The 23144-nt window shown below is 48.3% G+C and overlaps 2 protein-coding genes across 3 annotated transcripts in view; one reads left to right on the top strand and one right to left on the bottom strand.

The window, feature by feature from the left end:
• Positions 1–23144, top strand: part of NRK (Nik related kinase) — a 144386-nt gene that overhangs the window by 88010 nt on the left and 33232 nt on the right. Inside the window, exons 16-22 of one of the 2 annotated variants that reach the window (XM_075941115.1) lie at positions 8514–8633; positions 9942–10009; positions 11432–11550; positions 14805–14893; positions 16381–16499; positions 18722–18815; positions 21845–22009. In XM_075941115.1, coding sequence (XP_075797230.1) covers positions 8514–8633; positions 9942–10009; positions 11432–11550; positions 14805–14893; positions 16381–16499; positions 18722–18815; positions 21845–22009 — 774 coding nt within the window. The remainder of the gene's footprint in view (positions 1–8513; positions 8634–9941; positions 10010–11431; positions 11551–14804; positions 14894–16380; positions 16500–18721; positions 18816–21844; positions 22010–23144) is intronic. The other variant, XM_075941116.1, reaches the window with a different exon arrangement.
• Positions 4183–5635, bottom strand: LOC142831262 (uncharacterized). The gene is made up of 2 exons (XM_075941117.1): positions 5051–5635; positions 4183–4855 (listed from the first exon to the last, which is right to left on the bottom strand). The coding sequence occupies exons 1-2, from the start codon at positions 5598–5600 to the stop codon at positions 4329–4331; spliced, it is 1077 nt and encodes a 358-aa protein (XP_075797232.1). The 5' UTR covers positions 5601–5635; the 3' UTR covers positions 4183–4328.

Raw genomic sequence — 23144 nt, 5'->3', positions numbered from 1 at the left:
CATTACTGGTACATGGGATTTTCAAAAAGCACTATTTGGAAACATACTGCATTCGAATCCTTCTCTTGAAATGGCCACAACAAAACCTTTTAGATGTGCAGATAGTCTTGAAAAGAAAACGAGAGTTTTAAGTTTTCATTCCTTTTGTGACTCCTATGAACGTACGCAACGTAACTTAGCATTTGGGGGCAAGGTGGAATGAAGCAGTGTTTTTGTTTTTCTCATTCTTGCCATGTGTGGATGTGGTGCAAGATAGTTCCAGGACCAGTAAATCATTTGCCCGTCCATACAGGCGAACTAGGCGGTCATCTAGGGCACCAAGATAAATGGCCGTTAAGGACTTTGGAGGTGGGGGCGCGGATCGCATGTTTCACCTAGGGCGCCAGTTGCCAGCCGCTCCTGAGCACAAAAGACTGAGACATATACTGGTCAAATTCATGATAGGGAGCAGTTTGCATGTTTAAAAAACACTCCACAGATTGAACCTTCCTAGTCCAGCAACTCCAGAATGATTTTATTTAGCTGGACGTCCACTTCTCATGGGTGTGGCCAAGTTTCCCGTAGTCCCCTGAAGTTTGTTTATTTACAGCCACCAGTCCTGGCTCTCAGTGTGCTGTGCTGTGAATTAGCTCGAATTAACCCCTCCGTGTCTTCTAAGAGCCCAGTAAGCAGGGGAAGTGTTGGTGACGCTGCTAGACAATATTGACCTCCCGTGGTTCAGCAAACTCTCAGGTTCAGCACCAGTCAGGTCCTGAGGGTGCCAGATTAGAGAGGTTCAACTTGTATTGACTTAAAGGTAAACTGCAAAACTAATGCATGAAAACGGAATTCATCTCAGATGTGTGTGTGGTAGCACCACGACCCAGGCTTTGAAAGGGTCGAAATAGGGACACAGAATGAATTTTTAAATCCATTAGCTTAGACCCTCTGAGATGGAGTGACCCTCACTGGTCTGCTGAACCCCTGTCCGAATGCTCCGAAAAAGGAATCACATCTCAGCCAGTAAGATTCAGGGAGCCTCGTTTGCAAGTGCACCTTGGGAAGCCATATACAGGTTGAACCTCTCGGGACCTGACTGGTGCCGGGGCAGGGAATTTGCTGGACCAGGGGAGGTCAATGCACCAGGGGTTCCACTTTTCCTCCTTGGCCACCCCAGTCTCCCCATGGGAAAGAGGAGAGGCTCCGCTTTCCCTCCATCCCCTACTGCTCTGCTGCCACCTGGGGGCCTGCTTTTGCTCCGTGGCTCTGCTGCGGAAGAGGAGGGCTCTGCGCTCCCAACCCCCGACCCCCTCAGCAGCCCCACTGCTGCCCAGGACTCCACGCTCTGCCCAGAGGCTCTGCTGTCGCCTGGAGCCCCTTGCTCTGCGTGGCAGCTTCTCCACTTCCAGGGGCTATCCCCAGCAGCCCCGCTGCCGCCTGGAGCTCCGTGCTCTGGACAGCTCCATTGCCATCCAGGGCTCCTCTCTCTTGACCCCCTAGTTTGGCAACACTCCTGGCCCGACGGGGTCATCCCCATGATGCCGGACCAGGGGTGTTGCCGGACGAGGGAAGTCCAGATTACAGAGTTTCAACCTGTACCCGTGTAATGCAGGTGCAAAACATTACTAGTTCCTAATGGTTACATTTTCCACCTGATGGGCAAGCACTTTGTATGTGATACGGTGAAAAGCTGTGGTTAGTCAAGCCCCCTGGTTATCCCTGATCACTCCGAGTGAATCCCTCTGGGACATCTTTAGAACTTCAGGATGCCTGAGAATTATTTTTAAAATGTCTCAGATTTCCCCTCTCCCTGTCTCCCACAGCCTGGTTAATAGGAGAATTTAGCACATCAGTCGGTGATTAACTCAGTTTTCATTGGCTTTGTGATGCACCCATAAGAATTTGTTGGACATAGCGGCTCAGTTGTATACGTTAAAATTTATAGAATGCTATTAATGCGGCTAAATTAGAACCAGAAGGCTGGCTATATTGAAATCATCAGCTAGGCAGTAAATCATTAACTGATCCAAGCTCGGAATTTTAAAAAACTCCTTCTTCATGCCATCCTATGACAAGATGTGGACTGTACCCAGGATTGCACGTGGATGCTGGCCACAGTGTTATGGCTGTCCCGCCAAGCAATCCAGGCTGTCTTGTGCTCTCCTCTGGCTCTGCTGCTGTGTGTGTTGCGACCCCTTCGGTCCCAATTCACAAGTGGCGTGGACTGGGGGTACGTCTACACTACAGCGCTAGTTCGAACTAACTTAGTTCGAATTAGTTAATTCGAACTAAGCTAGTTCGAACTAGCGCATCTAGAACTAAAAACTAGTTCGAACTAGCGTTTTGCTAGTTCGAACTAGCGCGTCCACACTGATTGGACGCAGGGGGGCATTTAAGGGCAGCTGAAACCGGTTCTGGCAGGGCATCAGGTCAGCAGTTGCTTTGTGTGGCTGCTGTCTGAGGCTATCTGAGGCTCGTGCTTAAAGGGACCCCCCCTGGACAGCCGGTTCTCAGCTTTTCCTGCTTGCTTGCCAACCTCGCCGAGGGACAGCAAAGCGTCGGTCTCTGTGCCCGTCTGTGTCGGTGCTTCCCTTCGGGGGGGACCGCCGCAGGTGGCAACATGGAGCCACGGCTCGCCCTGCACCTTCTGGTGCACGTTCTGGACTTGCTGCTGCAAGCCTGCCAGCAATGGCTCGAGGCTGCCTGGCACCACCTGGGGAACGTCAGCCCCCTGCCTCTCCGCCTGGCCGCCCTGGGGGCCGTGGAGGAGCCGCGGCGGCGCCCCGGCACCGGCGTGCCCCGCCGCATCTGGCGTCTGGACACCAGCAGCGACTGGTGGGACCGCATCGTCCTGGAGCGCTGGGACGACCGACAGTGGACCCAGAACTTTAGGATGAGGAGGGACACCTTCCTGGAGCTCTGCGAGTGGCTCGCCCCTGCCCTGCAAAGAAGGGACACTCGCATGAGGCCCGCCATCCCCCTCCAGAAGCGGGTGGCCATCGCCCTCTGGAAGCTCTCCACGCCGGACAGCTACCGATCCGTCGGGAACCAGTTCGGCGTGGGGAGATCCACTGTCGGAGCAGTGCTCATGCAGGTACGGCGCTCGTCGGCCACCGAGCCGGGGGGGAGGGGGGCTGCGAGGAGGGGATGGGCCGCCCCAGGGACAAAGGGGGGGGCGGGAGGAGGCGAAGGCGCCCCGCACCGGAGGGGTCGGGCTGTCCCGGCCGTACTACACGCCGCCAGGGGGGTTGCTTCCGGGAGTGGGGCGCGGGGCACTGCCAGGGCACGCACGCTCCCAGCCACCCGGGCGCCCCACTGATTGACGCTTTGCTGTGTCTCTCTCCGCAGGTGGTCAAGGCCATCAACCGGGTGCTGCTCCGCAGGGTGGTCCGCCTCGCCAACCCGGATGCCGTCATCCGGGGATTCGGCGCCCTCGGCTTCCCCAACTGCGGGGGGGCCATCGACGGGACGCACATCCCCATCCGTGCCCCGGAACACCAGGCGTCCCGGTACGTGAACCGCAAGGGGTACTTCTCCGTCATCCTGCAGGCCGTGTGTGACCACCGGGGACAGTTGACGGACATAAATGTGGGCTGGTCCGGCAAAGCACACGACGCCCGGGTGTACCGGAACTCCTCCGTGTGCCAGCGGCTGCAGGACGGGACCTTCTTCCCCGACCGCCACATCAGGGTCGGGGACGTGGACATGCCCGTCTGCCTGGTGGGGGATGCCGCCTACCCACTGCAGCCCTGGCTCATGAAGCCCTACACGGGACACCTCAATCCCTCCCGCCAGGCCTTCAATAACAGGCTGAGCAGGGCCCGCATCGTGGTGGAGGGGGCCTTCGGGCGACTGAAAGCCCGCTTTCGATGCCTCCTCACCCGTCTGGACCTGGCCGAGCACAACATCCCTCCCGTGGTGGCGGCATGTTGTGTGCTCCACAATTTGTGTGAGCGGAAGGGGGAGGCTTTCTTGCCAGCCTGGATGGCTGAGGCTGACCGCATGGCTGGACACTACGGTCAGCCCCGCACCGCCGCCGTCCGGGAAGCCCAGCGGGGGGCCATCCGGATCCGGGAAGCCCTGCGGGAGAGCTTCCAGGTGGAGGAGGAGGAGGACTGACCTCTCCCTGCATGCCCCACCGGGGCCTTCTTCCACCCTACCCCCCCCTTCCCCTTTCCCCTCCCTACCTACTGTCAAATAAAGACACCTGTTTTTCCAACAAAAACGTCTGTTTATTTCACAGAACTGGGGTGGGGGAGGGAGGAATGAAGGTGGGAGAAGGGAGGGGGAAACCTGGGACGAGGGAGCTGGAAGGGGAGGGGAGGGAAGGGAGGAAGGGAAAGGAAAGCTCAGGGGTGGGAGTCTGGGTGCCTCTCCCGTCTCGCCACACTGCGGGTCCGGGGGCGTCGGTGGGGAATGGTTGTGGAGGGGGGGGCAGAGAGGACAGGGGGTGTGGAGGAAGCAGGAGCGGAAGCAGGAGCGGAAGCAGGAGGAGCAGGAGGAGCAGGGGGAGCAGGGGGAGCAAGAGGGGGAGCAAGAGGGGGAGCAGGGGGAGCAAGAGGGGGAGCAAGAGGGGGAGCAGGGGGAGCAAGAGGGGGAGCAAGAGGGGGAGCAGGGGGAGGAGGAAATGGAAAGCGGTCTAGCAGGCTCTGGAGGTGGCCTCGCAGGGCACGGCCCTGCTCCTCCAGGGCCTCCAGACTCCTCTGGCGCAGCCTGAGGTCCTCCTGGACCCAGTGGTCCTGGAGACGGAGCTGTCGGTCCAGGAACCGGAGATGCCGCCTCTGGTAGTCCTCCTGGTTCCTGGCTGTCCTGCTTGCCCGGGCGCGGGCGGCTGCTGCAGGCGGTGTGGTGCGCCCTGCAGTCCCCGGTGCTGCAGCTGTGGTGCAAGAAGACCAGCGGTCAATTACCCCAGGGGCCCAGGTGTGTGAAACCCAGCTCCCCTCTGCAAGGCCAGGGCCCCTGCAGGATCCCCAGCTGCTGCTCCGTAGTGGGCAAGGCCCAGGCGCACGGTCCCGGGGCTCCCTCTCGCCCCAGCCCCCCGTACACATAAGGGGAACACGAGGGTACTCACAGGTGGATGCCTCCCCGGCCTCTGATGATGCAGGCGAGCGGCTCTGTGGGGTGCCTCGGGGGTCCCGGGTCCTGGGAAGGCTGGCGGCAGGCTCCTGGCTCTCAGAGCCCTCTTCCTCCTCCTCGGTGTCCAGGAGCGGTCCCTCTGCCCCGGGGTCAATCACGTCCCGGGGGGCAGGGACGGCATGAGGCCCCAGGATGCGGTCCAGGGCATGGAAGTGGGGGCAGGCCTCCGGGTCAGCCCCTGGCAGGCAGGCCCGGGAGTAGGACTGCCGCAAGTCTTTAATCTTGCAGCGCACCTGCTCCCGGCTGCGCTGGTGGCCCCTGGCGGCCAGGCTGGCAGCCATGCGTCCATAGACGGCCGCGTTCCGGTGGCTAGTGCGGAGATCGTGGACATTTGAGGCTTCCCCCCAAACCTCGATGAGGTCCACGATCTCCGCACTTGACCAGGCGGGCGCCCGCCTTTTGCGCCCCCGGGCAGGCTCCCGGGAGCCGCCAGGCTGGTCGTGGGGAGCAGTGGAGGGCTGGGAGCCCTCGGATGGCTGGCTCATCCTGTGGCAGGTGCAGGCTGTGCAGGCACGGGTGCTGGCAGCCTTGCAACTGGCACAAAGTGAGTAGCCAGCCCGTGGCCCTTTAAGGGCTCCGGGGCCGGGAGGGGGGCAATAGAGTTTCCCTGGTGTTGGCCAGAGTGGCCACCAGGGAAACCTGGGAAGCCTTAGCCTCCCACTAGTTCGAACTAAAGGGCTACACAGCCCTTAGTTCGAACTAGCTAGTTCGAACTAGGCGTTAGTCCTCGTAAAATGAGGTTTTCCTAGTTCGAACTAAGCGCTCCGCTAGTTCGATTCAAATTCGAACTAGCGGAGCGCTAGTGTAGCGCATAGGAAAGTTAGTTCGAACTAACGTCCGTTAGTTCGAACTAACTTTCTAGTGTAGACATACTGGGATACCACTTCCCGCAGTGCCCATTGGCCGGAAACGGTGATCTGTGGCCAACGGGAGCTGCGATCGCCTGAACCTGCCGAAGCGCAGGTAAATATAGCAGGGGAGCCGCCGGGGGCTGCTAACCCCGTGGGACTGGATCCAGCCCACGGGCCGGTATTTGCCCACCCCGGCTTAGCGTGGTGCCCACAGAGTCAACATAAATCCTACTTAAGTTTTGTTAGGTGCTGGTTTGCAGAAGACATCACAGGGAGGGATTAGAGTTCTCACCGATACCTCTGCTGCTTTTGCATTGATAGAATGTAATTCTGACACCACTGAAGTCAGAGGCAAAACTCCTGTAGGCATCCGTGGGTCTGGAGTGTCGTAAGTGGGACCTGAACGCTAGGGGTAGATTTAATCTTCAGAGCACGTGGTTTGGATTTGTCCAGTCATTGGGGCCCTGATTCAGCAGAGCAGCTAGGCATGTACTAATTTGAAACACGGGAGTAGTCCCTTGGCTTTCAGCAGAGCTATTCAGATGCTTCAGTTTAGGCTGACACTTAAGTGCTTGTTGCATCAGGCCCTGGAAGAAGTGTATTGATGACATGCTTGTTATAAACCCATTTTGAAAGCATCTTGAAACTCTAACCACATGAAATAGATAAGACTGACTCTTGCATCTGGTTTTCTGTTCCCGGCCTAGGGTGTATAAAATGGGATTTGCTTATTTTTCTTTTCTTTTATGCAATTCTTTCTTCCTTTCAATATTTGTTAAGGAATTTTAATGAGGATCTATTATTCCCATAACGTAATTAGTTCAGGCTGGGTTATAAAGACTTCAGAATCATAATATGTTAAGTTACTGAATTGCTGTGCCCAGTTCTTGGTGATTTGTTTACTTGCATTCGTATATAAATTACAATATTGTTCTGATAATTAAGGAAATATTAAGTCAATAATCACCTCTGTTTAGAGTCTCTAGTGAGGATTTTAAAAACACTTTCCAGACTTCAGTTAATGAGTGAAGTACCACTAGGAAGTTTTTTTTTATAGAGAAAATTTGTAAAGAAACTTCACTCCTCACTGACCTGCAGCTACCTCTGGAATGAACCACAGCAGCTGTTTGAACAGAGCAACACGCTGTAGCAATTTGGGACAAGACGTTCCCACTCAATGCACAAAGGACTTTAAGCAGGCAGCGTGTAATTTGGTTAGGACACGGCAGGTTTAGTCATTTTATTCTTATTAAAAAAATGGCGATGGTGTCTCTTAGGACTGCCAGGGAGCCCGGTTTTATGTTGCATTTGAAAGGAGGCAGCAAGATGTTCGTGTGCTTGGGCATTGCTCCAGTCCTGATTCAGAGGGAAGAATGTCAACTAATGAATAACTAATATTCCTGCAGTACCTAGATGTTCTCCTGAGAGCTCCTGTCATGCTTAGCATGTGAGATCTGACAGAATAACAGCATGAGAGAGAGTTGCTGCAGGCCTCTCTCTGATATTGCCAGCAACGCCAAATGGATTGCTAAGTAGAAATTCCTCTGGATGGGCCCAGCTCAAACAGCATCGTTGCTGTGTGCTTTCCTGTATTCTTTTCTTCAGCCTGAGATGCTTGCTCTTTTCAGAGACAAGCCTCACTTTATCAGTTGGCTCGTTTGGCTTCTTTCACACCGCGGATGAGTCTCGTTACACCGGGCAGAGCTAGATGAATAGTTTTTTATTCGAATTCATAAGAATTTTTTCTTAGGCAGAATCCTTAAGTTAGCAAGTGCTGGGTATTTGGTTCTTTGGAAAGCTTAAGTTTTTAACATCTTTTTTTTTTCAAGTGTTAATGTGTTTGGAATGAAGAGCATGTGAGAGAATATTTTCCTGCCAGATTAGGCTAGCTGCTGGTCAGATAAAGCAACATGCTTTTATTAGGGTGTTTTTACAAAGACAAATTAGCACCCCTTAATCCAATTCCCCCTTAGGCTTGGTGAAATTTTAGTGTCAGATCTGATTCATGGCTCGGTGTCCTCTTTAGTTTATAAAGCTCTTGGGAAAATCTGTTAGTTACATTTTGGGAAACATGTTTATAATACTTAACTCTGAAAATAGGGGTATTTGACTGCTTTATATGTAACATGCATAATTGAAATTAATTCTTGCATGAAATACTCATTTTGGAATCTGATTTGCAGCATTTGTTTTACACCATCCAGTTAAATAGTTGCCCATGTATTACTAATGAAATATTAGCTTTCTATGGGTTTTTCTTTTTGAGGGATCTGTGTGAAGTATAAGCCGTTTTTTACTGGCAACATACTTTACAGTACCCATTCTCATGAAATCTTGGTATCCAACATCCTGACTATAAATAATTTCCTTTACAATGGTGAAAATAAATAAGACTGTATTAATGCACCAGAAGTCCTTCTTTAGTGCACTATGTCTGCTTTGCCAAATACCTGGCTACACCAATAGTGTGCTGGTGGGGATAGCGTTTGTAGAACTGTTCTACTGGCCTGTGTCTTGTGTTTGACATAAACTTCATTTTTTTCAAAGAGTGAAAACCTCCGGACTAGTAGAGACATTTGCCACAGCAGTTCACTGTCAGACATGGTGGGAACACCAATGAGCCTAGGACAGGATGATGTGTTCTGGAGTGAAGAGCAGCCTCCAAAGGTACTGGAAACAGAAGGGGTGTATGTTCTAGCTGGCCACTGTTAGTAGAGCCTATTTCAGCTCCACTGAAGTCAATGGGACTCCTGGTCCTTCAGCTCCATGCATGATACCAGAACTTACACATGTGCCTTGATACCACATTGGTGAGCACATGGCAGATAGATCGGCATCAAGGGGAGAATTAGACTCATGTTGTGTTTGTTTATTTTTCCGTCTCACTATCCATGTCTTACTCTACAGATTAATCACAATTGATGGGAATGGCTACTGCAGATTAAACCCCACGCAATGATGGCAGGGATTGTGTGAGAAATCTTGGCAGAACTCCTATTGGCTTCAATGAAGCCAGGATTTCACTGTGTAATTCTGTCGCTTCCTTCTCAGTGCTTCATCTTTACAAATGTGTTCACATAGACTGACAGGGTATTAGTAAAGTCACCCAGGTGTTTAAAAATTGGGTATGTGGCTGAAGAGATCTATTTCATCTGGAAAGGGTAATGTTGTAAAAACATGCATTTGAGTAAATATAATAATATCTGGTCCAAATGAGCACAATCTACATTTGTCAGTACATGTGTTATATAGAGAGTCTGTATAGATACTTACTTACGTCTACACTGGCAGCTTCTTGCGCAAGAACTCTTTTGCGGAAGAGTTCTTGCGCAAAAAGTCTTCCACAAGAGAGTGTCTACACTGCCATGTGCTTTTGCGCAAGAAAGCTCTGATGACCATTTTAACCATAGGGCTTCTTGTGCAAGATATTCATGTTGCCTGTCTACACTGGCCTCTTCTGGAAGACCTCTTGCACAAGAGGGCTTCTTCTTGAGAGGGAGTGTCAGAGTTCTTGCGAAGAAGCCCTGATTTTCTACAGTTCAACGTCAGTTTACTTGCACAAGAACACGCGGCCAGTGTAGACAGTCAGCATGTTTTTGCGCAAGAGTGACCGTTTTCGCACAAGAATGCGCCAGTGTAGACACAGCCACTTAGACTAGCTATTTGGTTTCTTCCCTCTTTTCTTCCCACCCTCCCCAGCTTTGAAGAATCTAGTTACAATGCAGAGGTAGGTTATTAGTTCACATAATTCAAAGTGTGTGTGTGTGTGTGCGCGTGTTTCCCCCATCCACTACAAAACCTGACCCAACAATATAGTTTCCAATAAAAGGACACCTTTCCATAATGTCCAATTGGACCATTTTTCTTCTCTGTGCTTCGGTCTGTCTTGTATTGATGCAGTCCATGCACTGGGATTATTAATTGAGTATATGATAGCAGAGCAGGGAACTGAAACTTTTGGTTAAATCTTTTAAGGTTCCGGAAAGGACAACCTCCAAATTTTACAGCAGGGATCATCTTGGCCATCAAAAAGGTCCTTCAAGGTAAGCCCCTCTGTGTTTTGTGCTTAAATGAATGGTGATTTATTATCAGCAGGAAAACAGAAGCCAACTCATTAAAATTAAAGCCTTAACTGCACAAACTCTACTGTCAGTGTCGGTTTATACTTCATTTAATGGCAGTTACAATCATTCCCTTTTGAGCCAACTTACCCACAAAACACCCAACCCAATGCTCTGACCTTAAACCTTAAAGAAGCTTCTAAATCATCCACAGGCTTCTCCTCTTAGCAGTTTACACGTGTGATACTGAGCACAGGTAAAACCTGCTTGTGGCTCCGCTTCTCTTTTTGCATCAGCATAATTTTCTTTTTATCCCATTATCGGTCCCAACTGCGCCGATAATACGTAAGGGCCCGATCTGCAAATTCTTAGGCCAGGCATAACGCTGACTGCGGCGAGTACTCTTATTTGGTCCAGTAGTTTGGGCACAATGAATGCAACTCAGTGAACCCGATTCTCCACTGCCCTGCCTGTGGTGCCCTCATTCACACTCCTGCAGAGGGTACAGATTGGTGGGTTTTGACATGGGTGCTCCTACTTTCTGTCCCTGCCTATAAGCAGGTAAATCATGTGCGGTCTCTGCCAATAGCTTCATCACTAAATGTGCTCTCTTTAAGAGTAATAGACTGCAGTGCAAAAAGGAGATAAAGGCTAATAGGAAAGTCAGTGTTTTGGAGTCCGGAATTCCAGTGTCTTCATTTGGACTGTAGGCAAGTCCCGTTATCTTCCTGTTCCCCGTTTGTAAAGGCGGGTAGTAATACCGACCTCCCAGCGGGTGTTCTGAGGCTGGATTCAGTAACATCTGTAAGTGCTTTGAAGTAGGGATGCAATAGTGTAGTCAACTAAACGATTAACAGATAAGTGGGAGTTTATCAGTTAACACTCTCGGCTATACTCATTCTTCTCCCCCTATCCCGCTATCCCCCTTTTCTCTCCCCCCTCCCCCCATGGCTCTGCAAGTACATTTTTTTAACGGGCTAGATGGGGAGCCGGTGCGCAGGCAGATTGGCTTCATCCTAGCTCACACTGGGTCCCAGCATAAATCCCTGTTGTGGCTCTGCCTTATCAGTGGACCAGGGAACCAGCACCTAAGCGGGCTGGCTCAGTCCCAGCTCATGCCAAGTCTCATCTTGGCTCTGCTTTGTTAATGGACTGAGCCAGTCTGACTGCACACCGGCTCCCCAGTCCCCTAATAATGCAGAGCAGCAGCGGGATTGATGCCGGGACCCGGCGTGAGCTGGGACTGAGTGCTTTCACTGCTTATCCTTATCGATTACTCGTGTAGTCGACAACATTTTTGTCGACTACACGATTAATGAATGACATGCTGCTTAACATCCCTGCCTTGAAGCCGAGCAACAGAAATGCAAAATACTCTGATACAATTTTTGACTTTGTGTTTAGCAACGTGCACCAGGCATCCCCCGGGGGACATGCTCTGAAACTAAGCAGCAACAGCAGCAGCTCTCCTGGAAGCAGGCAAGGGGCGATAGGAGCTCATCTCAGCAAGAGATCAACCTCAGGTGATTCTTAGGTCAACAATTTATCGGTTAAAATATGTGACATTCCTGTGCTTTGAAATCTGGTACATGCTGCATCCAGGATGTCGAAATCTTGCATACACATTTATAGTTGTGTTTACTGCCTGTCTCTTAGTGACATGATTTTTGATAGCTTTCTGGATCTGCGATCTGTGCTCCAAGCACGGAGTTAAAATAGAAACTGTTCCTTTTTTGAGTGCAAAACTGACTGTGAGCTTGTTCCCAAATGGAACATGCAATACACTGTCTCAATTAGGAGGTGAAAAACAAAACCATCTTCTCTTTATTCACTGGGACTGTTGAAATTTGGTAGATCTGCTCTTAGGAGTCCACTGAACGAATCCTACACTAATGGTAACTCACCAGAGTTTTTCTTCATGACCTTTACTACTTTATTGGATTGCTATCTAATGAGATGATGCAGTTTAGCAGCTGTTATGCATTAACATTTCTGCACTCTATTATTGTTTTGGCTGGGGAAGATATGAGATTCCCCATTCAGCATCTTATGAAACATTCTTTTGATATATTATAATTTATTGAAAAATGTAGTCAACATTTTTAAAAGGGCCAAAAGCAAATTATTAGATTGAGGCAACCGCATGTAGAATAATCAAAATGTGTGGTGAGTTCTAAGCTTTGCATTATAACTTGTTATGCACTTCACTTGCTGGGGTGATGCTAGTTTTGTGCAAATACATGGCCGTACAAACTCAGATTGCTTTTAAATATGTAGCTCGAAGCACCAGCAGGCAGGGGGCACAGAAGGGGTAGGAGACAGCAGTACTCCTCTCTACTTACTCCAAAATGTATTTTCATGAGTGGTTTTGTAGCTGCGTTGGTCACAGGATACTAGAGAGACCAGGCGGGTGTGGTAATAAGTTTTCTTAAAACCAACTTTTGTGGGTCCGGCTTTTGAGTTAGAGGGCTCTTCTTCAGTTAGCACGAAAGCTCGTCACTTCCACCTACAGAAGGCTGACCAGTAAAAGATATTACCTCAGCCACCTTGTCTTCTTTAAAGAAACATTTAATTATAAGCATTGCGTTGCCTTGCGGTCAGAGTACCAGTTACATATATTCAGCACGGCTGGTCACTGCTTTGCACCTTGTGTACCTCTCTGCAATATGGTAGCATTTGACCCCCACTTTGCACTGTGTAAACCAGGGGTGGGCAATAATTTTAGAAGGACACTTCACAAATGTTTAACGGGCTAGATGGGGAGCCTGGAAGGGGCGGGGCCTCAGGCAGAAGGGGCGGGGCCAGAACACTGCCATGCTCCCCTGGCCACAGACCCTGATTGGCCTGGGTGTGAGGGAGCGCGTGAAGTCTTTGCCCCGCCCCCTCCCAAGAGAACCACCAGCTGTTCCTGGTGGCACGAGGAGTTATCACGTCAATCGGGGCTTAGGGGCAGGGGGAGCACGCAAAGTCACTTGCTCCCTGGCCTGCAAGGGGTGCACCTTGCATAGAGTGAACCGCCAGCTATTCAGCTGATGGTTCACTCTAAGCATCACATGCCTCTGGTGGGGGTGGGTCTTCGTGCACTCCTTTGTCCCCGGGCCCTGATTGGCCTGGGGAGCACAGGGCATCCAGCCCACAGAGGCTCTCTTGCCTACCCCTGGTGTAAATGATTACTAACGCAGGGGAAATCATTTGGTGTTTACCTTGGCAATGAGCTTCTTAAACATACAATTCATAATACGGAATTTAAAGAACTGTTTTATTTTTATATTTGTGTTAACGTGCAAGCACTTGACAATGGAGATGGTTTATTACGTTTTTCCATCTGGGAATATGCTCACAGTCAGTTTTTCGCTCCATTTTTTCTGTTTTACAGTCACACATTCAAGCAAACTTTGCTTTAAATAGTCATAAGATGTAGGAAACTTTGTTTCAAGAAACATCCAAACCACGCTCTCAAATGATTCAGCCTTAGGGTTTTTTTGTTTGGTTGGTTTCTGCGGGATTTTTTGTTTGTTTGTTTTTCTTTATTCATTTTATGTTTAAATAATAGGTTAGCAATACACAATCATGCAGCAGCCCAGCTGGGCTTTGCAGTCTCTGTATGATGTGTAACACCTGAGCTGTTCTGGTAAGGGGAAACGAAAGCCTTATGGGCCATGAAAAGAATACAAAATACCCCCTGTGGTTCAAATTGGCTCTTTGGGTTCTTAAGTGTAATTGAATGACAGCTAGTTCTGAGGTGTGTTGTTCAGGAAAAAGTTTGGTTTTGCCAACTCTAAAGCAAAGGAATTAGATGTTAAGGGCTATAAATACACTTAAATTAATATTGCAGCACAGTTGCTTTAAGCCAGGGGTGGGGAACCTCCGGCCCAGGGGCTGGATGTGACCCCCAGCTTGTCTGGATCTAGCCCCCGAGGCTCAGGGCCACTCCTCCAGCACTGGGGAGCCTGCACTGGCACTCCAGCCCCACCCCCCACCCTATTGTGGGGCTGCAGCACACAAAATCTACTAGGCTGGGCCCCCAGGCTCTGGTGTGCGAGGGGAACGTGGGGAGCGTCTTTCTCCTTCTCAGCCAGGGGCCACGTCAGTGAGGGTTGGTGGGGTTTGGGGTTTGGTTTGGAGGGTTTTTTTTTTGTTTTTGTTTCTCACTTGTGTGCGGCCCCCAACTATTTTTCTGTGGGTCAGCGGCCCCCAACACAAAAAAGGTTCCCCACCCCGGCAGGTGAGTAATGAGTTCTGGATCAACACAACTTTAGAAAATGCTTAAAGCCATTTAGTGATTGTAATAAAGTGATGTAAGTGCACAAATAACTCTGGGTTAATGAATCCAGATTCAGCCTCCTTACTCACCGAGCAATGCCTTACTCTGCAAGCAGTCCCACTGACAGCAATAGGACAGGTCACGTAGGGTGCGTCTACACAGCACCTTTGCCTTGAAATAAGCGACGCAATTTGTGCTCCGCAAATCCCGTAGCTTATTTTGAGATTTGGTGCTGTCTACCCTGTGCCAGATTTCAAAATAAGGCGCTATTCCAAAACGTCCCTTATCCCTCGTGCAATGAGGCTTACAGGGATGTCGGAAAAGCGAGCCCGTTATATTTCGATAGAACAGGCTTGCTCTTAAGATGCAGAATAGCTATTTCGGGATACCGAAGCGCTCCTTTGTGTAGATGTAGCCATAGCAAGTTAGTAAGCAAGGAGCTGAGATTTAAGTTGCCTTATGTGTCGGTGTATGTGCCGTGTCCTTAATGCTTCTCTCTACAACTTTTCCCAGGATCGTCCAAGGCAGAGAACCCACCGTCCCAGAACCGGCGACCACAGTGCCAGAAGTCTGAAAATGCTCCTCACCCTGCCCAGTTTTCAGTAGGTTCTTTCCTGCCAACACTGTGACACTGGTCACGCTGTCTAGGAAGGGAACATTTGTAAAAATGTGTAATGTTTTAACTAATGGTTGCCCAATTGTTACAGAGTCCACCAAGTCAACAGGCTGCCCACAGGCAGAGTTTATAATCCATCGTAACCCAATCTACGGCTGTCTTTATAGCCCTCTAGCCCCCTACCTCTCATGGCTGTAATGTGCTTAATAATGCATTTCCTCTTTAGCAGCTGTGTATAAATGTGCCTTTACTATAAAGTGTGGCCAGTGTTTCTTTTTCTTTTCTTTTTTTATTAATTCAGCCTTGTAAAGTATAATGTTTGTCCGTGGTTCGGAGAACAGGCACTAACAATGCCCTGAGCAAGTGATCATGCCTGAAAAGTTGCAGGGAAAGGCTTAGATGGCTTGGAGGAATGCATAACTAGACAGTAGACCAGTAATTGAGCAATAGAGAACCAGGTTTGCATCCTTGTAGGAATAGTTGCTTCCCATCGCTAAAAAAGGGGATAGTTGCACGTCCCCATCTCATAGGGGTGTATCAGGATGAATACATTACAGATTCTCTGGTGCTTAGGCACTGTAGTGATATGGGCCACGGATGTATCATGGCTGGATAAATGGTGGTCTCAAGTCATTCCCAGGAGACTTGTAACCATATTATCAAAACACTAAGGTGTCCGCTTTAGCAGACTCAGTAGAGGTCAAAGAGTCCAGTTGAGGGCTAAATGATGGCATTTTGCCATTGACCCAAGTAGACAGCTGGGCCAAAGCTCCCTGAAGCACCATCTCTGTTCAAGCAGCCCCAGGGAATGTGCATATAAATTGAACATAAGAATGGCCATCCTTGGTCAGACCAAGGGTACGTCTAGTCCAGTGTCCTGTCTTCCAACAGTGGCCAATGCCAACTGCCCCAGAGGGAGTGAACAGAACAGGGAATTCTCACGTGATCCCTCCTCCATCATCCATTTCCAGCTTCTGACAAACAGAGGCCAGGGACATCATCCCTACCCACACCATTCCCACCCAAAAATGAGAGGTTTCCTATACAAGCATATTCTACACAGATCTGCGAGCCCTTCCCTTAAATATAATTGAGCTTAACCCTAAACTTGAACCCCCAAAATTCAATAGTAGCATTTTTATAGAGCTGCAATCGGCTAAAAGGTGCCTGTACTGCTAGCGAACATTCACGCTGCTAAACTGTGGTTAGATGTTTGAGCCTGAAATTAACGGCTTGGTTAAAATTAACCACATGCCATTGCTACAGTAATTCAGTCATTTTCCTTTGGCTCGTTATTTTTTGTGAGCTACCTGGGGCCAGGGTTGGATAGTGCAGAAGCGTTATCTGCATAATACATTTCGTTAAAAGTTGCAGTAACTATTTGCAAACTGGAAACGGATGGAGATGACTGCTCATGGGGCTTTTGCAGTGAATTCTTCAATGGGAAAATGCAACTGAGTTTTCTTTATTCAGAGTCCAGCCTTCTTTGCCAAGGGGAAAGACGGTGCCAACTCGTTCTCCACGGCAACAGAATATTCTTCGTCCAGCGATGAACTGGTCAGCAGTGACGATGACGAGATGATTCACACCAGGTAAGCTTTCTTCTTTTCTTGCTCATTTTTTTTTAACTCTCTCAAAAGAGGAGTTGGTGTAAATGTGCACAGCTGGATTGACATCAGAGCCGCTCGTTTACACCGACTAAAAATGAGGCCAGTTATATTTTTGAGATCGCAACTTTGCCACAGTGACCAGGTGGTACGGCTCAGATGTGCACGCTTTCATCAAGCTGATCTCAAAGTTGTGTATTCTCCTTTCACTTTCTAGTTCTCTGTTGCTGTTTTTGTGAGTGAGAGCTGCAGTGGTTACCCCTCATTTAAAATGCAAATTTTGCTGGCAAATAATTGCTTGTGCATGATTTGCTCTTCCAAATGAAAGGGAAGAGTGAAGAGAAGTGAAAAGTGAGAGGGAAGAGCTCAACCAGTGATCCATGTTGTTTACAGCTACAAACCTAATCTTTCAAGCATCAATGAACAGTCCTTCTGATTTGTTTACAAAAAACCATCTATTCAGTTCATGTTGCGGCATGTTTGCAACGTGCCTCGTAGTACCACAGAGCTCTCTGGTAAAGGACTGCTTCTGATCTGATCTATTTACAAACATCATTTTCTCAACATACAGAAAGAGATTCACAGATTTATGGCATATCTGGTAAGCTAGTTCTTTGGCCTATAGCCAGGAGCACACCCATCTACTTTGTCCTATCTGTGCTCCTGATTTGTGTGTTTCAGCTTTCAAAGCGCCGGGGGGGGGGGGAATGTTGAAAACTTTCTAGCTTGTTGGGTTTTGTTTTCTAAAAGGCCTTATTTTCCTTGTGTGGTTCTCTTCCAGACTTCCCTCCTGTGATCTGTCAGAAAAGAAAGGTTTTATCAGTTGTAGCTTAGAGTTCACTGTAAACCTCCGCTAACCCCAAAAAAGCATTATTGCTTCACTGAATAACATTTAACTTATTTGGGTTTTAGAGTTTTGTGGCCCTGTCGAGCAGTAATAATTCTAAACTTTCTCGTCTCTGTCATTTTAACTCCATAGTTCTCTGCGTCTGAGAATTATGGGACCTTTTGTAAAAGGGAATTAACATTATGACCCCATGCTTTCATATGCATGGAGTTGTATCTGGAAGTTTGGTGCCATCAAAAGTATCATCTCACCTATTGGCTAATAGACCAATGTCAATTGAACATAATTTCAATTAAATCGCAGATCTGCAGGGAAATATATCCTGATTGATGCTAATTGGGTAGAAGAGAGACTAATGCTCAAAATGAAATTGGCAGCCAGTAATGAATCTTTTCAGGACCTGGGTAAAGATTCCTTTCCCATAGGAGTTGAGTTAAAAACTTTTTCTTCTCTGTCTTGTTAAGTTAAGAACATAAGAACGGCCATATTGGGTCAGACCAACAGTCTACCTAGCCCAGTGTCCTGTCTGACGACAGTGGCCAATACCAGATGTCCCAGAGGGAGGGACCTCAACAGTTAATCCTCACGTGCTCTCTCCCATGTTACCCATTTCCAGACAAACAGAGGCTAGGGACACCATTTCTAACCATTTAATGGTTGCCGTGGAACATTAACATCCACTAGTAGAGGCTTGTAGGGATAGGCTCAGTGACGGCTCTGTATGGGGCACAGGTTTAAGACTTGTAGACCAGGCCTTGTGTCTAGGCCTGGATGGGACGGAAGGTTTCTTGATGCCTAGAGATCTTCTCTGTGTCTTTTAGGTCAGTGAACTACAGTGGAATTAAAGGGCGGCATATGGTGGGACTGATCTGCCAGGGACAACTTTGCTGTGCAAATACACATTGTGTGCATTTGTTACTTCGTTTCAGATTTATGTAATAATAATTGCAGCCTTTGGACAGAAATTCACTAGGGCGGGAGCTATTTTCTTGTGGGGATAAGGGAGTGGGCAAAATACAGCCTGTCTGAAGTGACTACTCCATAGACCAAATATCAACTACCTAATTGAAGTGGTGTCTGAAAAAATGATATTAGGGTCAATGGGGAAAGAATAAAGTAATCCATTGGTATTTGTGGGGGGGAGGGCTGGGGGAGGGCTGTCCTACTTTATAAGTCGTCCTTACTGACCATTTTAGCATAAAGTCTATGCAGATATGTACACAAGCCAATCATCTTTCTCCTGAGAAAAAATATCAAAGTGTACTAACTACTGTTAATTCAGCAGCTTTGGTTTGTTTTAGAATATGTGTTTTGTTTTTACCTGGATTTGGTCTGCTCATTAATTGGAGTTTGTTACCAGGCAACTGCTCAGTAATGGAATGGCAGATTTCTCAAGGACAAGAGTTCCAGATGGAATTGAACTGAAACCCCAAAGCATTGTGATAGAACAGAAGGTAATTTGGCCATTTGAAGGTGGGGGTGGAGGGAAGGTGTGGGGAGTCAAATTGCCTGTCGTTGCTAATGTACATGATCAACATCCTTTCCGTTTTTTCTGAACAGCATTCAGTCATTTTACTGCAATGTTCTGATGTCCAATTCCAAATTACAGCTACAAATCTGGAAAAGATTTTAAACCCTTTCAGGTTTGTGTCTCCTACAAACCCGCTTATGGTTAGGTACAAAATGGTGCCTCCTTATTTGCCTGTCTTACTGTGAATATCGTCGTTTTTCAAATCAACAGATTTGTTAAGACTTACATAGTACAGACTACAGAATGTGGGGCCAGGTTTTTGACCCTTTTCGTAATGTTTATAACTTAGGAGAAATATCCTCTCACTTTTAAAATCATTACCCAGTGAAAAATACCTTCCTTCCGAGGAATTTAAGGAAGTCATAAAGGGCCCCCAGGAAACCAGTATGTTGTGCTCTTGTACTCCATCTGCTGGCTCAGATGTAATTGCATTAACAAGTACACTGTTCCCAGAGCAGAGGATGTTCCTGGAACACGAAAAAAAAAAAAAAGCAATCACGAAAAAAAAAAAAGCGTCCCTGTGTTACAAACGCATTGACTAACGACCGTTCGTCCTTACGACCAACCTCCCATTAAGCTGGTCCCCGAGTTACAAACACGATCCGTGTTTATGAACAGCACAGTCACATTTAAATGAATGGGGTCCCACTTACAAACAGATCGAGTTACAACCAAGTGTTTGGTATGTAACTCGTTCGTAAGTCGGGGACTATCTGTAGAACCATTCTCTCTCTCATTTCCTTGAAAACACCAAATTGGATTAATAATACTACTGCTTTGTTCTTGAGGAGCACCTGTTCTCCTCAGGCCTAGAAGCCCTGACAAACATTAATGAATTTATTCTCATTTCAAGGCTGGGGAAAATGAGTCCTGCCCATGGTCATGCAGACAGACTGTGTCAGAGCCAGGAATAGTGCTCAGGTACCTAGATCTCAGCCCTGGTTTCTGAGCCTCCATCGCAATTTCTTGCTTCCTCTCTTGGGAAGGAATCAAATGTTGGTTCCCCAGTGGAAAAAGCAGCAAGTCAGTAGGGAAAGACCTCTTGAGCTGTGGCTACACTATGGACCTTGGAGCGACACAACAATACCGCTACTGTTATCAGCAAGAGAGCCTCTCTTGCCGAAATACTGCTCTCTGCACAAGCACGTTCTCCAGTTAAACTTATGCCGACCACGAGAGTGTGTTTTTTCACAGCCTTGATCGACAAAAGTACTGACAACATTGTTAGTGTAGACAGAACCCTGCATCAGAGGCAAGATTACAAAGCAGAGAAATGTAGGGCTGGAAGGGACCTCAAGAAGTCCCCCTGTCTAGCCCCCTGTGGCAGGGCCAAGTAAGCCTCCCCTACCCCTCACAGGTGTTAGTCCAACCTGTTTTTAAAAATTCCCAATGATGGGCATTCCACAACCTCCCTTGGTAGTCTAGTCCAGTGTTTAACTGCCTTTGTAATTCGTTTTTCCGAATATCTAACCTAAATCTCCTTTGCTGCTGATATAAGCCCATTACTCCTTGTGCTATCTTCAATAGCCTTGGAGAGCAGTTGCTCACCATGTTCTTTACAGCAGCCCTTCACGTGTTTGAAGACAGTTATCAGGTGCCCCATAAGTCATCGTTTCTCAAGATTAAACGTATTTTTTTTTATTTTTCCTCAAGTCAGGCACCTTTGGCCATTATTCTTGCCCTTCTCTGGGCTGTCCCCAGTTTGCCCACATCTTCCCTAAACTGGGACACCCAGAAATGGGCGCGGTACTTCAGCTGAGATCTCACCATGGCCAAGTAGAATGAGACTATTACATCCCATGTCTTATATACTACGCTCTTAATACACCCCAGAAGATTAGCCTAAGAGTCCGTTAAAAAGAAAAGGAAAAATGCTTCTGGGCGTCCCTTTAATTTGCAGTTCGTTCCTTGGCTTTTAAAAGCCAAACAGCTTCTATTTAGAATTCTCTGCATGTCTTCAGACATATTGGCAGAGTTCACAAAGGCTTAGTTTACTTCACTAGGTTGTTTATTGGCCAGCAAACCACAGACTACAGCTTCTGATTCAGCCAGCATTCCTTTTTTTTTTTCTTTTGCTTTGGGATAAATCAATAAGGAATTTCTAATGTAACACTTAGCATCCCGTTGTTTCCTATATCCCAGCATCGATGGGCCTCAGATAGCATCTTCCCCTTGATCCTCCACAGATACTTCTGTGCTCCATTGACCATCTAGAACACACGCCAGGGTCTCAGTAACCCCCTCAGGTCCATCTCTTCCTCCCTGGCCAACCCTCCTCACTCTACATTTAGTCGTTTTCCATGACACTTGGCCATTGCCCTCTACCCTACCCCATCTATAGATGGTGTCTTACAACCCACTGAGTTGACATGTATTTCCCTATCCCGACGTGTATGATCCTACTAAGGAAGCCCAAAGATGCACTGTGTTGGTAAGGCTGATCTTCACCTTCCCAGTCTTTCCCCGTCTCTTTACCAAATCCAATTATTTTGTAATAAACTCTTACCGCTACAGGAAGTGAAAGCTTTAATGACGAGGACAGTAATGAGGTATGGGCTGTGAACAGGGTTGAGGTACTCCCAGAACTCATGCGTTCTGATTCCCGCTCTGACGCTGACTCCCGTAGTGGTCTAAGCACAGTTTGTTTCTGTGCCTCATTTTTTCCCTACCTGGATGACATCGATACCTACCATTTGGGGGTGTGAAGATTTACTAATTAAAGGTGCATTATTGAAATTATTTAAATGCTTGCCATATCTCAGCATGTCAGTGCGTTGTCAGTGTAGCGTAAGGGTCGTCATTTGTGTACGGTCGTCATGTATGCCTCATGCTAGTTTTCTTCAACTGAGGTACCATGCACTGAACTCTGCCTGCCCTACCTACCCAGGGTTACACAATGAAACAAAAGTATGTTCCAGCGCATGTAACTTCCCAATCTGTTTTCATGTGCAGAATCATATTGCAGGGAAACAAAGCTGTAGCACCAAGGAAGGACTCTGGAGCATACAGAACCAGAACTATCTCCTGCCTGATCTCCTACAGCAAAGCCAAATTTCAGACTCCTCAGCAAACCAGCAAAAAGTTACCCAAAATAGTCAAGGAGCTCAGAATAAATCCGTAAGTCATAAGGTGTAGCTTTTCAAACTGCATTCATTAGATCTCCTGAGCTCTCCCCCTCCCCCCAACAGCTTCCCCCCTTCCCTGCCCTCCCCTCCCCCCCAGCCTCCGGTTCCCCTGTGCTCACCGGGTTGGCAATTCAAAATGGTGCCCAAGATGGCACCTGATATGGCCAAAAAGCCTAAAGCCTAAGCTTGCAAGTTTGCTTGTTCCTTAAAGGGGCAGCCTCCTTTTTTTTTTTTTTTTGGCTTGACAATTTTGGTGTGGCTCTTTGCATTTTTTCCGCCGCTGTTTCGGCTTTCTTTGTTAAATGGGTTGGCCACCCCTGCATTAGATTCTCTCCAGTCCCTTCCTTACCCCCAACATAGGGGCAAAATGGGGAAGGGCTTTTAATCCCATGGATCACCTCTCTATAGGGTTTCACAGGAGTAGCTGTGTTAGTCTGTAACTGGAAAAACTTAAAAAACAACAGATAGTCTAGTAGCACCTTAGAGACTAACAGAACATCCATCCATCCCGTTTTTACCAGGACAGCCCCTCACTGAAGGCCTCCTCCCAAAGTCCCAACTATTTTTTAAAAATGGGCACATTGTCCCATATTTCCCCTGCAGGGGGCAGGGAGGAGCTGCCAACACTCAAGGCTTCAGCTGCTGAAGCCCCTGTGGCTCTCCTGCCTTCCCCACCCTGCCTGCTGTGGGACGGATCGTCATCCCTGCAGTGGGGCTGGCACTTGAAGCCCTGAGCACCAGCGGCTCCTCTCCAGCTCAGTGGGGCTAAAGCTCTGAGTGCTGGCAGCTCCCCCCTTCCTCTTGTGGGGCTAAAGCACCAGCAGGCCCCCCCCCCCCCCCCCGGGTGTCCTATATTCCGAAATATGGTTATCTTACCTCTCTTTTTTTAAAAAACAAGTCTCCTCTAGAGAGATCTTTGGCCCCCTGGCTTCTCAGAGAGGCATGATCCAGGGGTCAGTAGAAAATCTTGGGCCCCCAATCCTATCCCTACTACCTCTCGTGTTTGTCCATCCGTTCCTCCTCTCTCTATTCCCCTACTCTCTCCTTCTCCCCCCCCCCCAATAACATTCAGGGGTTCCTTGCACTCCATTAGTACACCCTTCTTTTCCCATGGTGCTCATTGCTGT

This window comes from Pelodiscus sinensis, chromosome 13 (genome assembly GCF_049634645.1).
Source record: "Pelodiscus sinensis isolate JC-2024 chromosome 13, ASM4963464v1, whole genome shotgun sequence".
Taxonomy (NCBI): domain Eukaryota; kingdom Metazoa; phylum Chordata; order Testudines; family Trionychidae; genus Pelodiscus; species Pelodiscus sinensis.
This window is presented reverse-complemented; position numbering and strand designations above follow the sequence as displayed.